Raw genomic sequence first — 23,042 nt, forward strand, 5'->3', positions numbered from 1 at the left:
AATGCAGTAGAATAGTTCATAGTATTGTTTTGGAAAATGGTTCATCTTTCTTATTTCACCTTTTTAAAAACGTTTTCTAAACTAGTCATCTTTGTAAAGGATGAAGAGATATAAAAAACTTGAAACTGAACAGACTGTTGTCAGTTTGAAGATAGTAAATAGAGCTTCGAAAATTCTCTCTGAAGATAAATTGCATTTAAGTATAAATAGCAATGCTTCTGTTAACAAATCCTTTGAGGAGAAAAACATTTTAACAAAATTAGACTGTTAAGGAGTAGGTTGAAAAATATGAACTTTTTAGTTGGGGTAATGCTTGAGGGAAAGGAGCATTTAGTGGACTGGCTTAATAAGAGTAAAGGTTCTGTCCCTTCTGTGCACACAAATCTGAAAGGCACTCTCTAGCCTGTATATCCTGTTGTGGTTGTAATTTGGCAATGATGAGAGAGTGGACTGAAGTGGAAGTATTTCAGAATCTCCGGGGTTGAGGGCAGTGTGAAGTCTCCTCACCCCAACCTGTGTCCACAGCACACACATTAATGCTTATGCACGTACTTGCTGATGCGAGCAACCCCCTCCCCCCCGCCCCGCACATACACACAATGCCGAGGTCTCTTGGGTGGACTGGGACAAGAACAGCTGAGTAAAGAGTTCCACTTCCTAGGCAGGGTGGTCCAGTTAGGTACTCTATATGGAAGTAGGAATGGCCCCTTCTTACAGAGCTCAGTGTAATATAAGAAGTGTAGTAGAAGTTGGGCATCTCAAACATTTCCTTGTATTTCCTTAGTTTTATTTCTTTTGGTAAAGTATCCACTTAAGCATATTCTCATACATCCTATTTTGTTAAAAAAGATTTTAACTCATATCATTTATGTCTAGTGGGGAATAAAGCAAATACAGTGTTAACCTAATCTGGTCAGTGTACACTTTGAGCCGGAAATATACCTTAGTTTTGTTTGTCTGTTTTTGTGTATCTCGGTGCTTTCTCTTTATTTTCTTACTTTAAATGTTTCAATGAAAACTCAGTATTTTTCTTATATCACTTCCTACCTGATTAGTCTTATGTGCAGGCACGTTTTCTGCATTTCCTTTTGTCTATATGAAACAGATAATTTATTTGCATTGTCTGTTACCAGACACACTATGTTCTATTGAGGTGTGGGAAGTTATAAATAAGTTATAAACACTTTTTTAGGGTATACTAATAGTTCTTTTTGTATTTCCAGCAATTCAGTTTGTTCTCAGTGATGAGTTTAGTCATCTTCGTCCAGAACAGCGGTTGGCTTTATTGCATGTGAGTGAGACTGCTTTAAGGCATTATTGATATTAAATGTATTTTAAAAATAAATTTTCCATGCTGGTTAAAAAAGCATTTGTTCAAATTTCAGATTCTTTGTGAACCAGACACAGTCTATCTCAGAAGTATGTTACTCTGCTGTGAAATTTATCTTAACATGTTAATGCCAGATAAAAGCCCAATTTTTTTTTTTTTTTGAGGCGGAGTCTCGCTCTGTCGCCCAGGCTGGAGTGCAGTGGCCGGATCTCAGCTCACTGCAAGCTCCGCCTCCCGGGTTTACGCCATTCTCCTGCCTCAGCCTCCCCAGTAGCTGGGAATACAGGCGCCCGCCACCTCGCCTGGCTAGTTTTTTTGTATTTTTTAGTAGAGATGGGGTTTCACCGTATTAGCCAGGATAGTCTCGATCTCCTGACCTCGTGATCCGTCCGTCTCAGCCTCCCAAAGTGCTGGGATTACAGGCTTGAGCCACCGCGCCCGGCCAAAAGCCCAATTTTTATGCACTGGTTAGGAGAAAATTACAGGATTTGCCTATAGATATGTCCTCCATATAAATTTCTTAAAGGAGACGTGATATATTTCATAAGTGTTTTATTCTGCTATGAAATTTAGCCTAACATGTTAATGCCAGATAAAGGCCTAATTTTTATACGATGTTTAGGAGAAAATTATAGGATTTACCTATAGGTGGGTATGTCTTCCATATAAATTTCTTTAAGGATGTGATCTGCAAAGGCTTAAAAGCACGTTTGCTGAGGAGAAAGAAGAGGAGTTTGAGATTGGAGATTAGGAACTTTAAGATGCAGAACCAAAAATTGGGAGCATAGAGAAACAACCATTGCAAACTAAACAACATACAAGTTGTTTGTTGTTTTAGCCATATTTGTACTTAGATAGTAAACATCATTTTCCAGTATGAAAAACAGTAGAGATGTTCTGCAACTTACAGTGGGGTTATGTCCTGATAAACCCATCATAAACTGAAAATACCGTAAGTCAGAAATGGATATTAACCTATGGTTGAGCAAAATGATCTAACACAAAGTCTGTTTTATAATAAAGTGTTGAATCTCTCATATAATTTATTGAATACTGTGCTGAAAGTAAAAAAAAAAAAAAAAAAAAAAAGTGATTTTATGGGTACTCAAATTATGGTTTCTACTGATGGTAAATTGCTTTCACACCCTTGTTAAGTTGAACCTTCATAAGTCGGGGACCACCTGTTTGTTTACAGTAATGTGAGTTAGAATATTTTATTAAATGGGTCCTTTTGTAATTCATAAGCACGATGATTGGGTTTTCGTGTTCATGTGAGTCATGCCTCCCTCAAACCTTGTTAGGATGTTGGCACATTACCAATGTTATGTGGAAAAAAATATGAGTAATAGACTAAAGTAATTTTAGGATAGGAAATCGTGAAAGACTACAAAAAATGATGTAATTAATCCTTCTGGTTTAAATATTGCTTATTAAAGACTAGAAAATGAAATTCCTCAATATATCTTAACAGTGTTTCTCACACATAGGAAGTTGTTTCGTTTATCTCTTGTCTGTCTTTTCCCCTTGTTTAGTTTGAATTTGTAGCCCAGTAATCAGAATTGATTTCCCATAGAAAACTTTTTAGGTTTTTCAGATTGGCATTAAAATAATAACCTCTTTGGTACAGTTCTTCATTGTATTTACTACATAGTAACAGTTTCTATAATCTGGAAGGTATCTGGACTTGGTACCATAGTTTTTGTGTCACAGATTGGTTTAAATGTGACACATGTTAAATGTGTGTATTTCTATAATAGATTTAAAACTGTAGAATGTCTCAAATTTTTTTAAAAAACAGACTTTTGGTAATTATCCCATGATTTATTAGGATTTCTTTGCAGCATTAAAATGAGACTGTAAGAGAAGTCTTATGGTATGTTAGGTATTAGCAAATAGGTAGAATTAAATGGCCCCGGTCTTCCAGTCTAATAAAGTGGTCTGTAGAATCAAATTTAAGGATATCTAACTTTGACATGTCTTGCATAGTTCTTATTTTTTATTTAGAATCAGAAACTATTTGGTTGAGAATTTTTGTTATCCTAATCTAACGTCTCTGCTGTTTTGGCAAGAGGAATATATACTGTCTCTCTGGGGATATCCCCAAAGTTTGTATCCCTCTTGCCAAAACAGCAGAGACATTAGTGTGTGTGTATATATATGAGTCTAATAGAAATATTTCTCCATTGAATCAGACTTGTTATTATGCCCTAGACTTTAAGAATCCTTTTAAAGGATATGAATATACTATTAAGTGAAAAATTTCTCACTTTTTTCATTTTTAGGAAGGTACTGGTCCTCGTGTTATTTCTGCTTTTGTGGAGATTATTTTTGATAATTCAGACAACCGGTTACCAGTAAGTAACCTTTTTTTTTTTTTTAAATAATGCTGAGAATTTAATTGGAGTAGCTAATCTTCATACTTTGAAACTTTTTAAGCTTTTATAATTTGTTATAATTACAGTTTTTATAGATTTTATCTTAAAATTACAGTGAATACTCTGTTAACAAATGGGAATGTACAAGTTGTTGTGAAAAGTGTCTTGGTTAAGAGTATTAAGTATTCATAGTATTATCTTTAGTGAGATAATTGAAATTTTAAAATCAATAGTTATGGTCAAGGACTTTAAAATGACCTTATTTAAAAAGTTTTCTCCTTCACTATTAAACTTTGGGCTTTTACATTTTCTCTTAGATCGATAAAGAGGAAGTTTCACTTCGAAGAGTTATTGGTGCCAAAAAGGATCAGTATTTCTTAGACAAGAAGATGGTCACGTAAGCATTTTTCTTTTTAAAGAAATGAATGTGTACTTAAATAGAGATGGGGTGTTGCTATGTTGGCCAGGTTGGTATTGAACTCTTGGCCTCAAGTGATCCACCTTGGCCTCCTAAAGTGCTGGGATTACAGACATGAGCCATCACGCCCAGCCAGCATTTTTCTTTCTTTTTCCTAATATGGAGTCTCACTCTGTTGCCCAGGCTGGAGTGCAATAGTGCAGTCTCAGCTCTCAGCAACCTCCCCCTCCCCGGTTCAAGCTATTCTCCTGCCTCAGCCTCCTGAGTAGCTAGGATTGCAGGCACGCGCCACCACACCTGGCTAATTTTTGTATTCTTAGTAGAGATGGGGTTTCACCATGTTGGCAGGCTGGTCTTGAACTCTTGACCTTGTGATCTGCCTGCCTTGGCCTCCCAAAGTGCTGGAATTATAGGCATGAGCCACTGCCCAGTCGCATTTTTCTTTATGATTTCCTTACAAAAAAGTATTATTTTACCTGCTTCATATATGAGGAGTATTTGCTTCATCTTCGACAAATCAATATAGAGGATAAACGTAAGAATCAGAAAGTTTTGAGGATGATACAGATGGTATAATTACTGATCTGCCCTCCCTAATGCTATCAACCCAGGGGTTAGTCTACTCATTGCTTAATGGTGCTTTAAAATTACCTGAATATAATTTCATTGTTTGTCAACAGGAAAAATGATGTGATGAACCTCCTTGAAAGCGCTGGTTTTTCTCGAAGCAATCCTTATTATATTGTTAAACAAGGAAAGGTAAAACAATTGTATGTCCTTTTTTAATAGAATTTGTTTTCTGAGTAATTCTTGAGTGATGAATTTGGTTGATTCGAGTGGTTAAGCTGAAGCAAAAATGGCCATATCTTTTACATGGCCATAAAGTACCAAATAGGTCTGTCCATTGCATGTTGAGATGGAAGTATTTCAGCATATTAAGTGGATCTTGTTTTCCTAGCGACTGGTATTACTGAGGTGAAAGTATGGGAAGACATTATTGGCTTATGAAAGTTGCAATAATTAAGAATATTGTAGGAATTCTATAAAAATCACATTTGAAAAACTTCCTAAAATTAATATTTTGTGTTACCCAGTTATTTATCACAATTAAAATACTGAAAAGCTAACATTACCAGAAATCTGCTATTTTGCTACGTTATTTTCCCTAATAGGGATTGTGTTTTTTTACATTTTTTCAGCAGCCAAACTACATACTTTTTTAGCTGATTGTTCTGCTCTCTTCTCATGTACTTTCACTTTTTTTGGACTAGGGAAAATTCTCAGAATATTCACTTATTTTATACTGTAGGTTTTTTTTTTTTTGGTATGTATTGAAAGTTAGCATTCGGAAGAAGTGATTAGGAAGAATATGGAGTTTCAGTTTTAGAAAATGTGGTACTGGAAGAACAAGTTTTTTTCCCGATTTTACTATTTGTGGGAGAGGCATTTTTTTAAAGGGAGGCTGATTTGAAAGAGCACTTTTCTGAGATCCCTCTGCTCTCAATGTAGGCCCTTTTACTTCATCTCAGTTTCTGCCCCTGTGCCATCCTTGATTGCCTCATCTAAAAGCATTGCCTTCCCCTCAACCCTATGTGCTTTATTTCCTTAATCTGTTTTATTTTTCTTCGTAACACTTATACTGTTAATACTTATTTTCTGTCTTTTTCCACTAGAATGTAAGCTCCATGAGGGCGGGACCTTTTCTGCTTTGTTTGCTCTTTTCCAGTGCCCCAGCAGTGGCACATATTTTGTAGTCATTTGATAAATAATTTTTAAGTGAGTAAATTGCTTGAACAAATATGTATAATTGGAGCACGCAATAATGAGGATCTGAAGGATGATTCTTTGATGTAGATACTTTTGATAGACCATATTTTCTTAGAGATAATTTCAACTTTTTAATGCAGTGGTATCATTTTTGATGTTTAGGGATACTTGTTATATATTAAGTTGCATGGCACTTAAGTTGTACCATTCTCTCTATATTTAAAGCATACCATTTTGTCATATCATTAGCCTTCTGTATCTGTGGGTTCTACATCTGCAAATTCAACCAACCATGGATCAAAAATATTTAAAATAAACGAAATTTTAAAACAGTTCAAGAAATAATACAAATTTAAAACTACAGTATAACTGTTTACATAGCATTTATATTGTGTTACAATTAATCTAGAGATTAAAGTGTACGGAAGGATGTGCATAGGTTTTATGCAAATACTGTGCCATTTTATATAAGGGACTTGAGCATTCTTGGATTTTGGTATCTGCAGGGGGTCCTAGAACCAATTCCCCATGGAAAGTGGGGGAGAATTGTACTGTTAGTATATTATTATAGCTTTAAAAAAAAGTGTAGTCAGTGATGGTTTCCCCTTATAAAAATACTTTGTTTTTTGAGAATGGAGCTCATCTTTTGTACCTTATCATATTGACTAAGAAAAAGATGGTGGTGTGAGATAACTCCTTCACTTGTTAGCCCTATTTCATAAAGGAGAATTATGAACGTAACAGTTGTATTTGGATTTTATTTGGTAAATTTAAGTAAAGGAGACATAGATATGTAGGCATATGTGCTATACAAATGACATTAGGCAAATCATAATCTATTTAAAACTTGGCATGTCACAAATTCAAAAGTCTGAAATACAAAATGCTCCACAGTCGGAAACCTTTTGAGTGTGGTTGTGACATTCAAAGGAAATGCTTGTTGGAACATTTTGGATTTCAAATTTTTGGATTTGGGTTGCTCAGCTGGTAAGTATAAATGCAAATATTCCAAAACCTGAAAAAATTTAAAATCTGTAACACTTGTGGTTTCTAACGCTTTTGCATAAGGGATACCCAAACTTCATGTGTATTAAAAACCTTTCAACGTGGAGTTCTTGTTCTTAAACGGAGGCTACAGCTATATAATGATTATTTTTCTAAAAATTTTAGATCAACCAGATGGCAACAGCACCAGATTCTCAGAGATTAAAGCTATTAAGAGAAGTAGCTGGTACTAGAGTGTATGATGAACGAAAGGAAGAAAGCATCTCCTTAATGAAAGAAACAGGTAAAATAAATGTGTTTCTGCCTTATTTTTTTTGTTACAAATTACTGTTTTTGTGACAGAGTAGCTCCATAATAGGAATATAGTAGGTGTTTAGTATACGGCAGCAGTAGATAATGCTGTTATTAATAAAAATTGAGAATCTATAACACCAATGATGTTAGTAGCTTTTAAAAATATTGTTGAAAGGCACACTGAGTTTTTTTTTTTTTTTTGAGATGGAGCCTTGCTCTGTCACCCAGCCTGGAGTGCAGTGGTATGATCTCCGCTTATTGCAACCTGTCTCCCAGGTTCAAGTGATTCTTCTGCCTTAGCCTCCCCAAGTAGCTGGGATTACAGGTGCCCACCACCACACCCAGTTAATATTTGTATTTTTAGTAGAGACAGGGTTTCACCGTGTTGTCCAGGCTGATCTCGAACTCCTGACTTCAGGTGATCGCCTGCCTTGGCCTCTCAAAGTGCTGGGATTACTCGTATGAGCCTCCATGCCCAGCCAGCACACTGACTTTTTAAAAGGAAGCTTAAACTGAGGCCCTTACTACATGTTATAAAAGAACCAGTGTCACCATGTGTAAATTTGTTCTGTGTTGCTTTTCATAATAAAGGATCTTAACCCATTTATGCCTAGCATTCCGTTATTGGAATCCTAAGCTTGTGAGTATTACCTATATCTACTGCCTGAGGTCATCGCCAAGGTCTGATTTTTCACAGAAAAAAATTTACAACCTCCAGCATAAACGGGTTATTTGCTATTTTAGTATTTTAAATTTGGTTACCACATTACATCAGAGAAATAATGCTACAGTTCTTAAGAATTTAATTCAAGGTATGTTGAAGAAGTGATACTACATAAAAATTTTATTCAATTCTTCCATCTCTCTCCTTATTTCATTTAAGAGGGCAAACGGGAAAAAATCAATGAGTTGTTAAAATACATTGAAGAGAGATTACATACTTTAGAGGAAGAAAAGGAAGAACTAGCTCAGTATCAGAAGTGGGATAAAATGAGACGAGCCCTGGAATATACCATTTACAATCAGGAACTTAACGAGACTCGTGCTAAACTTGATGAGGTAAAATATTTACCTTTGACACTTAAAATCAGATTAATTTTGTTTTTGTGAATTTGTTAAACTCAGGCTGTAATTACACTTTTCAGTGATTTTAAATAGAAACTTAACCTCTCAATGAATTTATTAGTCAGCAAGTTTTTTCTTTTAAAGAAAATAGCCACGTGGTTGTTGCTGTATAGTATTATCTGAAATATAATCAGATGGTGTTATTAGGCAGATGAGAGGAAAATCATTTTGAAGGTTTCTTGTGGTTTTAGAATGTATTTTGTAATTAGTATTGCTGACATTTTGTACAAAAATTTTAGGTAGTGCTTCAGTTTTCTAGTTAAAAATCACTTTTAAAATTTTTGTAAAAAATTTGGTTATTTCTGGTTTATTTTCATATAAAAATTGTTATTAGATGTTATGAAATATTTAGTAAATACAAAATGAGTTAGATATAACTTTTTTTTTCTTCTTAGCTTTCTGCTAAGCGAGAGACTAGTGGAGAAAAATCCAGACAGTTAAGAGATGCTCAACAGGATGCAAGAGATAAAATGGAGGTAAGATTCTAAACAAGGTTCATGTAAACTTACTTTTTTCTTTTGAGACAGGGTCTTGTTCTGTCATCCAAGCTGGAGTGCATGGTGCCATTATGGCTCATTGTAGCCTTGACTTACCAGACTTAGGTGATCCTCTTGCCTCAGCTTCTCAAATAGCTGGAAGCACAGGTGTGTACCACCACACCTGTCTAGTTTTTAAATGTATTGTAGAGACAAGGTCTTGCCATGTTGCCCAGGCTGGTCACGAACTCCTGGGCTCAAGTGATCCTTCTGCCTCAGCCTCCTGAAGTTTTCTGTTTTTTTTTTTTTTAAAGACAGGGTCTCACTCCATTGCACAGGCGGGAGTGCAGTGGCGAGATCACAGCTCACTGCAGCCTGGATCTCTCAAGCTCAAGTGATCCTCCCACCTCAGCCTCTTAATTTTTTTATTTTTTGAAGAGATGGAATCTCACTATGTTGCCCAGACTGGTTTTGAACTCCTGGGCTCACGGATTCCTCCCATCTGGGCCTCCCAAAGTGCTGAGATTACGGGCATGAGCAACCATGTCCAGCCATCGTATAGTTTTTGACCATAGTAAACCCTTTTGTACCAGAATTATGGAATGATTGCCACAAGGGAGAGTTAGAGGAATTGAATATTGAAGAGTAGTACTAAATGTTAAGTGAAAGAGAATTAATGGTGTCACAATTCTGCTGTTGTACTTCTAATTGCCTGACTTATTTTCTGTTTAATACTTTTGAATAGGATATTGAACGCCAAGTTAGAGAATTGAAAACAAAAATTTCAGCTATGAAAGAAGAAAAAGAACAGCTTAGTGCTGAAAGACAAGAACAAATTAAGCAGAGGACTAAGTTGGAGCTTAAAGCCAAGGATTTACAAGATGAACTAGCAGGCAACAGTGAACAAAGGGTAAGTTAAAATGCTAAAAATGAAAGACATGAATGTTCAGGTGAGTAGGAACTGCAGAAGACAGTCCTTTCTGTGACTGGTATGTCCTGGAATTTTTTTTAAGCTTTGCTATGTTAACATAATTTGTACTCAAGTAACAACTTAGTACTGTCCCTTTGTTACATTTAAAAAGTTTCATGTTACAGGTGGGTTTTCTTATGAAGTTTTTTTCATGAGAAAACGTGCTAGACCTAAATTATGCAAAAATTTTAAAGCAGTTTGCATTTTTACTTATCTTTATTTACAGAAACGTTTATTAAAAGAGAGGCAGAAGCTGCTTGAAAAAATAGAAGAAAAGCAGAAAGAACTGGCAGAAACAGAACCTAAATTCAACAGTGTAAAAGAGAAAGAAGAACGAGGAATTGCTAGGTCTGAGAACTTTCACCAACACTTTAACTTTCTTCATCATATTATATAAAACTAGATAGTCCAAGGAGCTCAATTATATAGTAGCTGCTTTTTACACTTAATTCTTTTTGTATCGTTTCGAAAAATGGCTTTATGTTTCTGTGTACAGTTGACATTATTGGTTACAATTAAACTTGGTTATTATTCTCCTTTCATCTCATTCTCTTCTATTTTGTGTAGATTGGCTCAAGCTACCCAGGAAAGAACGGATCTTTATGCAAAGCAGGGTCGAGGAAGCCAGTTTACATCAAAAGAAGAAAGGGATAAGTGGATTAAAAAGGAACTCAAGTCTTTAGATCAGGCTATTAATGACAAAAAAAGACAGATTGCTGCTATACATAAGGATTTGGAAGACACTGAAGCAAATAAGGAGAAAAATCTGGAGCAGTATAATGTAAGAACATTTATAGCCACTTTGTAAAAATCTTTTAGAAGAGATAAACATGTTTAGTTTTATCTACTTCAAGTTTTGTTTATAAATAAGTCTACATGTGACCTTAAAATATATGACAGATACTTATTTAGAAAAGGCCTGCACAATATACATATAGTTCTCTTTTTTAAGAATGTTCATGTCATTGAGCCTTTATGTAGATTAAGTATATTAAAATGTATGTATGTATTTTTAATTTTTTTGAGATAGGGTCTTGCTCCGTCACCCAATCTGGAGTGCAGTGGTACAAACACAACTCACTGCAGCCTCCACCTTCCAGGCTTAGCGATCCTCTATCCTTAGCCTCCTAACTGGGACCACAAGCATGTATCACCATGCCCAGCAAAATTTTTTTTTTGTAGAGACGAGGTGTTGCCATGTAGCCTACGCTGGTCTCGAAATCTTGGGCTTAAGCAATCCTCCCACCTTGGCCTCCCAAACTGCTGGGATTACAGGCGTGAGCCACCATGCCCAGCTTAAAATATGTTTTTATGAATTGGTAGCATGTGTCTTACATACCCTTAATTTTGACAAGATGTCACATATGTCTAAAACAACTTGTTAGTAACTTTTTTTTTTTTTTTTGAGATGGAGTTCCGCTGTTGTTGCCCAGGCTGGAGTGCAATGGCACGATCTCGGCTCACTGTAACCTCTGCCTCCAGAGTAGCTGGGATTACAGGCATGCACCACCAAGCCCACTAAGTTTGTATTTTTAGTAGAGATGGGGTTTCTACATGTTGGTCATGCTGGTCTCAAACTCCCAACATCAGGTGATCCACCCGCCTTGGCTTCCCAAAGTGCTGGGGTTACAGGCATGAGCCACTGCGCCTGGCTGCTTGCTAGTAACTTTTTTTTTTTTTGGAGACAAGGCTCATTGCAACCTCCACCTCCCAGGTTCAGGCAGTTCTCTGCCTCAGCCTCCCAAGTGGCTGGGATTACAGGTGGCCACCACCACGCCTGGCTAATTTTTTGTATTTTTGGCAGAGGCGGGGTTTCACCATCTTGGTCAGGCTGGTCTTGAACTCCTGATCTCGTGATCCACCCGCCTTGGCCTCCCAAAGTGCTGGGATTGCAGGCGTGAGCCACCATGCCTGGTGTAACTTTTTTTTTTTAAACTTCATTTTTTGGTATTCCAGCATCATATGTTACATTTAGTTGTTAGGTTTCTTTTATCTCCTTTAATCTGGACCAGTTCTTTAGTTTTTTCTTGACTTTGGGACTTGACATTTTAAATTATTTGTTATAAAGTACATATATTAATATTTATGTACTCATTAATTGTATATTATATGTAATTATTTGTCCCTAATCTCTTCTTTTGGAGACGGAGTCTTGCTCTGTTGCCCAGGCTGGAGTGCAGTGACGTGATCTCGGCTCACTGCAACTTCCACCTCCCGGGTTCAAGCAGTTCTGCTGCTGCAACCTCCCAAGTAGCTGGGACCACAGGCACGTACCACCACGCCTGGCTAATTTTTTGTATTTTTAGTAGAATGGGGTTTCACTGTGTTAGCCAGGGTGGTCTCGATCTCCTGACCTTGTGACCCGCCCGCCTCGGCCTTCCAAAGTGCTAGGATTATAGGTGTGAGCCACCATGCCCAGCCACTAATCTTTTGTAGTGATTTGCCCACTTTAAGTTTTTGGTGACTTACCATATATCCAAAACCTCAGTGAAGTTTTAAAGAGCTGTTTTCTTTGTACTCATATTCTCACTTTACATAAACAAAAAAAAAATATAGTGGGGAGCAAACGCAACAGCCTCTGTAAGCATAAAAAACAGGTAGGTAAAATTGCCAGGAGTGTAGCCTGCTGTTTTTGGAAGTCCAGTCGTGCTGTGGGCTTTAGTTATGGTACTTTGTGGAGGGAGTGGAAAACTTGGGTTAATCTAGGTAGTTCTTTATATGGTTAGTGTAGTCTGAACTGTAATAGTTACACCTCCTTTCTTGAAATAAAATGTATTTTCTCTTGAGTTTATGAAACTAACCTCAGCAGATGCCCTTTTTGAAGGAGCCTCCAGTGAGAGTATTCATTTTTTGTCATGCTTGAAGTTCATTTATTTTCCAATATTCCAGTCACACTTTTGGTTATCAAAATGACCACTTGTGAAGATGAAGCCTTTCCTTTGGACAGAGATGATTTTATAGTGCTGATTGTATTATGTAAATAGCCTTTTGCCTCTTGGTATAATTCTAAATTAATTTTTCCACAGTATATTTTTAAAACCTGCAGCATGAAAAATAAAATGTAGTTTTGGTGGTTTTATTATGCTTTATTATGGTTCGTTTATGTGATATATATCATACATACTTACCAAACTAAGTTTTTAGACTTTTTTAACTTATGTCAGTGGTATCTTGGCCCTAGCAACTGCTGTGGAGAAGGGGAAGCTTTTGGATAGTTTCAGTGCAAACTAAATACTAAATGTTTTTTCTTTTCCAGGTGGTGTAATGCATTTCAAGTCTACAAAACGTATTTTGAATTTAATATAGGTAGCTTACTTTATTACTGGTTCTGAGTAGCATCATGGTTTCAGAAAGGGAACCATTAGTGTTCAGATACACCTGGAAAAAAAACAAAGTACGTAGGACTTTAGAAATACTGTAAGCTGTAATGCTGGTTAGTAACACAACAGTCTTTGAATTGTTTAGGACTGTGAAAGCTGAAACATTAATTTAGGAAATCTTCAAGATTTACATTCTTCCTTTAGCATGTGTTCAGATAACCTGGGGATGAATTAAGTAATTGCTGTAGAAAAGTTAAATTTTACATAGGGAATTTGTTTACTCTTATGGTTTCAGATACCACTGAGTCCCAAGTTCCTCATGTGTAGAATTAAAGGGTTTAATTATCCAAGATGTTGAAAGTCATTCTGATTATCCAAGATTTTTTTTTGAGACAGAGTCTTGCTCTGTCACCAGGGTAGAGTACAGTGGCACAATCTTGGCTCACTGCAACCTCTACCTCCCGGGTTCAGGTGATTCTCCTACCTTAGCCTTACCGAGTAGCTGGGACTGCAGGCACGCGCCACCACGCCTGGCTGATGTTTGTATTTTTAGTAGAGATGGGGTTTCACGATGTCCAGGATGGTCTTGATCTCTTGACCTCATGATCTGCCCACCTCAGCCTCCCAAAGTGCTGGGATTACAGGTGTGAGCCACCGCGCCTGGCTGGCCGATTATCTAAGATTTTATGACTCAGTAGTAACATTGACTTTTTGTCAGTGGAATTAGTAGTAACATTGACTTTTTGTCCATTAAAATTTTGGACAAAAAGTCAGTGTTACTACTGAGGACTAATAATTGTTAGTACTCTGTGGGACTATTTACAATTACTTTGATATCTGACAATAATTAGTTATAATACAGACAGATGAATATAATCAACTCACGAAGCAGTTTGAAGCCCTTCCCCTAAAGGATGATCTTCAGATTTATTTTGCTTGTTTTATTGCTTCCCAAAAAGGCAAGGATTTTTGTTTGCTTTGGTCTTTGATGATTCCCCAGCTCTTATAAGAATGCCTGGTACATACTAGGCTTTTGGTAACTTCACTAAGTGGATGAAGTGTCAGCTTCCTTAAACTCTAGCCAATTAGGATATTGGATTTTTTTTTTTTCAGCTCAGTATAATTTACTAAATTAATACAGTTCATTAACTCTCCTTAAGGAAATAGCATCTTACGTTAGATTCTTCTAGATTTGTTATAGGTTCTGCCAAGATTTTAAACTCATTTTTCTTGAATGTAAAATAGTTGAAAATAGTTTTTGTGTTCTGTTGTGTGTGTGTGTGTAGAAGGGGCAGTATGAAAGTGTATAATGGGGCCGAGACGGGCGGATCACGAGGTCAGGAGATCGAGACCATCCTGGCGAACACGGTGAAACCCCGTCTCTACTAAAAAAATACAAAAAACTAGCCGGGCGAGGTGGCGGGCGCCTGTAGTCCCAGCTACACAGGAGGCTGAGGCAGGAGAATGGCGTAAACCCGGGAGGCGGAGCTTGCAGTGAGCTGAGATCCGGCCACTGCGCTCCAGCCCCGGCGACAGAGCGAGACTCCGTCTCAAAAAAAAAAAAAAAAAAAAAAAAAAAAAAAAAAAAAAAGAAAGTGTATAATGCACTATTATGAGAACTTAGAATTTTTTTTCTACAATTCTGGAGTGTATATTATAGAAATAGGAAGATTTAGATCACTAATGAACAAACTAACTTTTATTTTAGCAACATGTTTTAGAGTATTTAATGGTTTTTGTTTTCTGGTGGTATTCTCATTTGCCTAAAGACAACTTTTAAAAACTGAAGGCCGGGCGCAGTGGCTCAAGCCTGTAATCCCAGCACTTTGGGAGGTCGAGACGGGTGAATCACGAGGTCAGGAGATCGAGACCATCCTGGCTAACACGGTGAAACCCCGTCTCTACTGAAAAAATACAAAAAACTAGCTGGGCGAGGTGGTGGGCGCCTGTAGTCCCAGCTACTCGGGAGGGTGAGGCAGGAGAATGGCGTAAACCCGGGAGGCGGAGCTTGCGGTGAGCTGAGATCCGGCCACTGCACTCCAGCCTGGGCGACAGAGTGAGACTGTCTCAAAAAAAAAATAAATAAATAAAAAAAAACTGAAATTGGATTTTTCAACAGCATCATTGAGGTATAATTCACATACAGTAAATTGTACATATTTAGTGTACATAATTTTTCCTAGTCAGGAAAGTGGCAAAAATATAATTTGATGAGTTTTGACACATATACATCTGTAAAACCATCACCACAGTTAAGACAGTAAACATGTTTATTACCCAAGTGTTTTCCATACCCCTTTGTAATTCCTCCCTCACCTTTTGTCTCCCTCCCCCATCCGTCTGAAACCACTGATCTGCTTTCTATCAGGGTAGATTTGTTTGATGAAACTGAATTTTAAATTTATTTTTATTTCCATAGAAACTGGACCAGGATCTTAATGAAGTCAAAGCTCGAGTAGAAGAACTGGACAGAAAATATTACGAAGTAAAAAATAAGAAAGATGAATTACAAAGTGAAAGAAAGTTAGTATTTAGACTAAAATATGCATTAATTTTTTGAATAATATTTGTTACTAAGTGTTATGTGGTCTTTAAGTTACAAATTAACCGGTCAGGCTTGTTTTCTATATTTTGATTCTAAACTGTATACTATTAATGCATCCTCATATGTGTTTAAAATTAAAGACAGTCTAATTTTTATTTATTAGCTACTTGTGGAGAGAAGAGAATGCAGAACAGCAAGCACTTGCTGCTAAAAGAGAAGATCTTGAAAAGAAGCAACAACTTCTTAGAGCGGCAACGGGAAAGGTAGGCAGGTTCTTTTCATCACTTCTGTTTACACTGAGTCATTGAGTTCATCGTTATGTAAGAATTTATTACCTTTCAAGTGTAGGTCATGGGTTGCAAGTGATAAATAGGAGTCCAAATTATCTTCTAAATATTAAATGATAGAGATTTAAATAGTTTTATTACTACACATACTATAAATAGTAGCACTTTTGATTTTCAGATAAAGAGCCCATTTTTAACACTACTGTTATAGAACAGAACCTATCATATAAGGTGTTACATGTAGTTGGCATATAGTGAGGAGGTAATGTGTTTGTTGGAGAGGATGTTTAGTTTAATCACTGGTATTTTTAAAAATGTATGTTGTGGTCTCATTCCTTACCAGGAGTCTCACTGATGATAAAATTTTAATATTTTTCATTTCTGACAATTTACAGGCCATTTTAAATGGAATAGACAGCATAAACAAAGTGCTAGACCACTTTCGTCGAAAAGGAATAAACCAGCATGTTCAAAATGGCTATCATGGCATTGTGATGAATAACTTTGAATGTGAACCAGCTTTCTACACATGCGTGGAAGTCACTGCTGGAAACAGGTTAAAGCTTTTGCTTGATATTTAGCATTTTTAGAAGAGGGAATAAGAATAGTCTAAGAAACAACTTTTGTAGTTTTTGTGCATCATACCTTCCATTATCTTTTTATACCTCGGTTCCTTATTTGACTTTCTAATTAAAGAAGTAGATGCTAAGTATTTGTTCCTAATTATAGAAGCTAGAACTTTCCCCTTTTGGGAGTTTCTCCTCCGCCATTGGAATTTTTAAAGTAGTCTTATTTTTTTCCAAAATTATTTGGATTATATAGCAAAAAAGTTAATTGTTTGATGCTTAAGTGTTTATAACACTTTAAAAGTGCACACCTTCAGTCCCAGCTATGCAGGAGGCTGAGGTGGGAGGATTGCTTGAGTCTAGGAGTTCAAGATCAGTTTGGGCAACATGGGAAGACCCTGTCTCAAAAAAAAAAAAAAAAAAAAAAAAAGTACCAATAAAGATTTGTCTTACTCTCTTTATATTCAGGTTATTTTATCACATTGTTGATTCAGATGAAGTCAGCACGAAGATTTTAATGGAGTTTAATAAAATGAATCTTCCTGGAGAGGTTACTTTTCTGCCTCTTAACAAGTTAGATGTCAGGGATACTGCCTATCCTGAAACCAATGTGAGTCAATGTGTGATAAGGTCTATTTCTCTTTTATAATGTTATTTTTTTGTCACATAAAATAACAAGTTAGATGTCAGGGATACTGCCTATCCTGAAACCAATGTGAGTCAATGTGTGATAAGGTCTATTTCTCCTTTTTTTTGTCACATAGTCTAACACATGCTAGTGCCCAGTCACTACACACTGGGATTCAATGGTCTATGAGGTAAAAATACCTGTCTTCCCATGGACCTTAGTGCTGAGTGGGTTTTGGGGAGGGAGACAGAAGTCACAGCCATGATCCGTGGTGTAGTGATGTGCGCCTGTAATCCCAGCTACTTGGGAGGCTGAGGTGGGAGGATCATTTAAAAAAGAGAAAAAAGCCAAGATACGAAACAAATCATTGCAAATGTACAGTGTTAAAAGCGTAAGTACAGGATACTTTGAGAGTATATCTGGGAGTGACATAATTAAGGTTAGGGAGTTGGAGAAAAATTCCCAAGGAACTGTCTAAAAGTGTCTTGATATATTTTAAAAACAAATTAAATGAAAAAAATGGCTAGTAAGGTGATAGACTTCAGAAACATAATATTGCTGTTACTAGCTAGTGAACTTTAGGTGGATTAAAAATATTCTTCAGACACCATTCTTAGAACAGTGTAATTGCTTTGAGGTACTTGACTTCAGAATGTTGATGGTAGTATCAACTGTTTTACCATCCCCTGAAGTTAAAGCTGAAATGATCAGTAATTTAAGTGGAACATTAAGAATCCTGTAAGCTATCAAAGGGTCTGACTTTTTCTGCTATCACATCTATAAATTGTTTTTTGAAGTTTGGGTAAGAAAAATTGGGTCTCAAAAACATGATGTATGAATGGAACGAGACACAAAGGAATACATGGGGTGTGGTTCTGTTTACGCTACATAAACAAAACCAAACTTAGATGAGGACAGGGCTTGGTGGCTCATGCCTGTAATCCCCTCACTTTGGGAGGGGGAGGTGGGCGGATCACCTGAGGTCAGGAGTTCAAGACCAGCCTGGCCAACATGGCAAAACCCTGTCTCTACTAAAAATACAAAAAATTAGCTGGACATGGTAGTGGGCAGCTGTAATCCCAGGTACTTGGGAGGCTGAAGCGGGAAAATCGCTTGAACTGGGGAGGCAGAGGTTGCAGTGAGCCAAGATCGTGCCACTGTACTTCATCCTGGCAACAGAGCAAGACTCTGTCTCAAAAAAAAAAAATTGAAGTAGGAAGTACAGGGAAGTGATTAGCACAGTCATGGCAGTGGTCATTTCTGGCAGGTAACCACCGTAGTTAAATGCTGTGTGATTAGGAAAGGAGCACACCCATGGCTTCTGGGGTGTCAGCAGTGCTCTGTTTCTTGTGCTGTGTGGTGGTTATGTTGGTGTTCTCTTTATTAATTTACACTGAACACTTAACTACATTTTTCTGTATATGAGATATATTTTCATAATTTAAAAAATTCCAAAAATCCTGTTCTAACAGTTTAGGAGAGAGAAAATGAAATTCTATCTGACAAAATATTTTCCTGAATATCTAATTTAGATATATAAAATATGTAAAATTAAAACATTGAGGAAATGCTGTTTATATTTAGCCCTTTTATGTGAGAGATACTATCCTAAGTTTTGCATATATTAACTCATTTAGGCTTCACAACTTTATAAGGAAGGTATGTATTGTCTACAATTTTGTAGATGAAGTAACTATTATTTGAGGAAGTTAAGCAACTTGTCCACAGCACACATCTGATAAATGGTGAAACCAGTGTTTGAATTTGGGCAGTCTAGCTACAGAACCACTAAACTCTTTATGCTATTAGGCTCTACTGTTGAAAACCTTGATTACATGAGCAAAATTACCAGGATATTCTAGTGGAATGAGTCTTCTAACTACTTCAGGAAAAACCCCAATAGTTTTGAAATATAATGGTGTTTGGTTTATTTGTATTTCATAAAGATGTACTTTTGTAATTCTAAGTTTTTAGTTAACTGTGATCTCTCTGTTCACAAAATTTCATTTTTAGGATGCTATTCCTATGATCAGCAAACTGAGGTACAATTCCAGATTCGACAAAGCTTTCAAACATGTTTTTGGAAAGACTCTTATTTGTCGTAGCATGGAAGTTTCAACCCAGCTGGCCCGTGCTTTCACTATGGACTGTATTACTTTGGAAGGTTTGTAATACTAATTCTTAGCTTTAAACAGATAAATTCTAACAAATCATTTAAAACATAATCTGGCTGGGCACAGTGGCTCACGCCTGTAACCCCAGCACTTGGGGAGGCTGAGACGGGTGGATCACCTGAAGTCAGGAGTTCAAGACCAGCCTGGCTAACGAGGCGAAACCCTGTCTCCACTAAAAATACGAAGATTTGCTGGGTGTGGTGGTGTGCACCTGTAGTCCCAGCTACTCAGGAGGCTGGGGCAGGAGAATCGCTTGAACGCGGGAGGCAGTGGTTGCAGTGAGCCGAGATCACGCCACTGCACTCCAGCCTGGGTGACAGAGTGAGACTGTCTCAAAAAACAGAGAGACATATAATCTGTGTAATATGTCACTTGAGCTATATGCATGTCTGATGAATATATCTTAACAGTATTTTGGATGGATTCTGGTTTTGAGAGTATTCGAAAAATTCATCCTTTGCCTTTGGCCGGGTGTGATGGCTCACATCTGTAACCCCAGCACTTTGGGAAGCCGAGGCAAGTGGATCACTTGATGCCGGGAATTCAAGACTAGCCTAGCCAGCATGGCGAAACCCCATCTCTACTAAAAATACAAAAAATTAGCTGGGTGTGGTGGTGTGCGCCTGTAATCCCAACTACTCAGGAGGCTGAGGCATGAGAGTGGCTTAAACGTGGGAGGCAGAGGGTGCAGTGAGCCAAGATCACACCCTTGCACTCCAGCCTGGGTGATAGAGCAAGACCCTGTCTCAAAAAAAAGAAAAGAAAAGAAACATTTATTTTCAATTATTTTATCGTTTTTTAAATAATTGGTTTGTTCAATTAAAGAGTCCAGACAGGGTTTGTACTTGATACTTAGTTGATGTCTCTGAAATGTAATCATTTGGTATGTAGCAGGGGTTCTTAACCTTTTTTGCAGTGTGGACTGCTTTGGCTATTTGAAGCCTATGGATACTTCCTCACAATTTTTTTTTTTTTACTTTTTTTCTTTTCTACAGCAAAAGCCACATTCAACACAATTTTTAATGCTTAGAATAAAATACTTTGGATCACAAAGATGTATTGGCAAGATTATTTTAAAAAATATAATTCTTTGGCTGGGCGTGGTGGCTCACGCCTGTAATCCCAGCACTTTGGGAGGCCGAGGTGGGTGGATCACGAGGTCAGGAGATCGAGACCATCCTGGCTAACACGGTGAAACTCCGTCTCTACTAAAAATACAAAATATTAGCCGGGCGTAGGGGCGGGCGCCTGTAGTCCCAGCTACTCGGGAGGCTGAGGCAGGAGAATGGTGTGAACCTGGGAGGTGGAGCTTGCAGTGAGCCGAGATTGTGCCACTGCACTCCAGTCTGGGAGACACAGTGAGACTCTGTCTCAAAAAAAAAAAAAATAATTCTTTAATGTATTCAAAAAACAAGATTTAGTAGTGGGTCTAATAACTACCATAATTTTGAAGTACTGATACATGTAAACTATTTTGAGATCTGATAAGTGTAATCTAATATGAAAATAGCTCTTCTTTTGGTAAAGTCACAGGTACTAATACTACTACTGTGGTTCTTGTCCTGTTCATTATAGAAGGAAATGTTAAATCTCATTTTGAGGTTAATAAAAATAAAGATGTAAATTTTTTTCCTATTCGAATCAGAGATCTTCTGAATTTTATCTTTGGAATTCAGGTTAAGAATCCTCCAGTATATAAGTTTACCTGCCCTCAATTTTTTTTTTTTTTTCTCTTTATTTGTTAAAGAAAGCAGGTAAACCCGTCTCCCTCCAAGCTTTGTTTCTGTATATGTACATTTTGTTGTGGTTTTGAACCATCTGAGAATAAGTAAAACATGACACTTGATCTCTAAAATTTAAGCATGCATCTCCTAACAATAAGAACATTCTTTTGTATTCCACAGTATCATTGTTACACCTAAGAAATTTAACATTAACCTAATATCTTCTAAAAGTATCCATATTCAAGCTTTGTTTTTCTAAAATATTTTTCTATCTAGGATTCAATCAAGTATGCATGTAGTGTCTTCTCTTTAGATTCTTTAAATATAAGACAGTTACTCCTCCCTTCTCCCCACCTAGAAAAATCCAGAAAAGTTCCATTTTCTGGATTTGTCTTCTTGCTTCCTCATCGTTTATTGTTGACATGAATGTATATACTTATGGTGTCATATAATGTGTCTCATTGTTAGCGATACTAGGTTTGATCACCTGTAGATCTCTCCATTGTAAAGGTACCCCTTTTGCCCCTTTGTAGTTTAATAATATGTGAGATTATTCTTCAAGACTACATGAAGGTCAGGTTCTCCCAACAACTTTACCAGTTGCTTTAGCACCTTTGTTGACTCTTGCCTGAATCAGTTATTACACTGGGAGTTTAAAAATGGTGATTCTTGAATTCTGTTATTGCTACTGCATTTATTAGCTGTCACTCTTCTGTAGAGAAGAGTCTCCACTTTTCATTTTTTTAAAAGTATCACTGTGATTCATGGATTATTTTTTAAAAAATAAAATGTGTTATTATACTGGTATTATTATTTTGATGCTCAAATTTTCCTAAATAGGGCCAGTGGAAATTTCAGGCTAGGTCCTGTGTCCTACTAATATGTCCTTATTAGTCTTCAATACTTCCTTGCTCTCTGGTAGATGTTCAGGTTCAACTGCGAGTTTTTGTCAGAAAAAAAAAACCAAAAACTGCGAGTTTTGTCTGGGCACAGTGGCTTGACCCTGTAATCCCAGATGCTTGAGAGGCTGAAGCAGGAGGGTCACTTGAGGCCGGAAGTTTGAGAATCACCTGGGCACATAGCAAGACCTGGCCTCTACAAAAAAGGTGTGGTGGTACACACCTGTCCTAGCCACTCAGGAGGCTGAAGCAGGAGGATCACTTGAATCCAGGAGTTTGAGGCTGCAGTGAGCTGTGGCCACAGCACTACACTCCAGCCTGAGCAAGAGAGTAAGACTCTGTCTCAAAAAAAAGGAAATTTTAGCATTGAAATGCAATTTTTTCAGGGAGGTTTAAATTCTTTTCAATTCTCATTATGTACTTAAAGCCTGCAGGTTAGTTTTTTTCATTATAAGTCAATTTATCATTGAATAAAAGTTATACAGACCTATCACATATGTTTTGTTTATAGGTGACCAGGTCAGTCATCGAGGTGCTCTAACTGGGGGTTATTATGACACAAGGAAGTCTCGACTTGAATTGCAGAAAGATGTTAGAAAAGCAGAAGAAGAACTAGGCGAACTTGAAGCAAAGCTCAATGAAAACCTGCGCAGAAATATTGAAAATATCTTTTTGTTTTGTGCATAATGATATTGTGGGGAAAGAACTGTGTTTTGGTTGCCATATATAATCTTTTGTTTTTTCACATATATATTAAAACTTTGTGTTTTAAGTTCAGGGCTTATGTTTGTTTAGCTTTTGAAGACTAAAAGCTATTTTAATGATTGTTTGTTTAAGTGTTAAGTAGCTAATACCATCAAGTCACTTGGAAGAAAAGAACCCATAGAACACCAAAATACAGGTTGTATCAGGCAAAGAAAGAGGAAACTGAGAAGGATCAGTTAGTGAATTGTATAAGGAAAACCTTGGTAGTGTTTTTTGATTTTTTTCTTGTTAAATTTATGTAAGCAAGAGATAATGTTTTAAGGAAGAGAGTGAGAGGCATCAGTAATGTTACATACTGCTTAGAAGTCAAATATGTAAGGACCGGCAGTTCATTGTACTTGTGTGGTGGCACAGGCCTGTAGTCCCAGCTACCT

General features: G+C 37.0%; 1 protein-coding gene and 1 non-coding gene across 4 annotated transcripts in view; both read left to right on the plus strand.

The window, feature by feature from the left end:
* Positions 1-23,042, plus strand: part of SMC3 (structural maintenance of chromosomes 3) — a 38,545-nt gene that overhangs the window by 7,307 nt on the left and 8,196 nt on the right. For 2 of the 3 annotated variants that reach the window (XM_045361512.2, XM_065521406.2), the window contains 16 exons: positions 1,224-1,291; positions 3,613-3,684; positions 4,023-4,102; positions 4,804-4,882; positions 7,061-7,178; positions 8,073-8,248; positions 8,710-8,790; positions 9,536-9,700; positions 9,987-10,108; positions 10,328-10,541; positions 15,500-15,603; positions 15,789-15,888; positions 16,308-16,468; positions 16,947-17,088; positions 19,120-19,270; positions 22,415-22,567. In XM_045361512.2, the coding sequence (XP_045217447.1) occupies positions 1,224-1,291; positions 3,613-3,684; positions 4,023-4,102; positions 4,804-4,882; positions 7,061-7,178; positions 8,073-8,248; positions 8,710-8,790; positions 9,536-9,700; positions 9,987-10,108; positions 10,328-10,541; positions 15,500-15,603; positions 15,789-15,888; positions 16,308-16,468; positions 16,947-17,088; positions 19,120-19,270; positions 22,415-22,567 (1,986 nt within the window). Of the gene's footprint in view, positions 1-1,223; positions 1,292-3,612; positions 3,685-4,022; positions 4,103-4,803; positions 4,883-7,060; positions 7,179-8,072; positions 8,249-8,709; positions 8,791-9,535; positions 9,701-9,986; positions 10,109-10,327; positions 10,542-15,499; positions 15,604-15,788; positions 15,889-16,307; positions 16,469-16,946; positions 17,089-17,156; positions 17,194-19,119; positions 19,271-22,414; positions 22,568-23,042 lie in introns of those variants that run through there. The other variant, XM_074002690.1, reaches the window with a different exon arrangement.
* Positions 2,556-2,657, plus strand: LOC123567024 (small nucleolar RNA U13). The gene has a single exon (XR_006689732.2). It is a non-coding gene; the product is annotated as a small nucleolar RNA U13 (small nucleolar RNA).

This window comes from Macaca fascicularis, chromosome 9 (assembly GCF_037993035.2).
Source record: "Macaca fascicularis isolate 582-1 chromosome 9, T2T-MFA8v1.1".
NCBI lineage: Eukaryota > Metazoa > Chordata > Mammalia > Primates > Cercopithecidae > Macaca > Macaca fascicularis.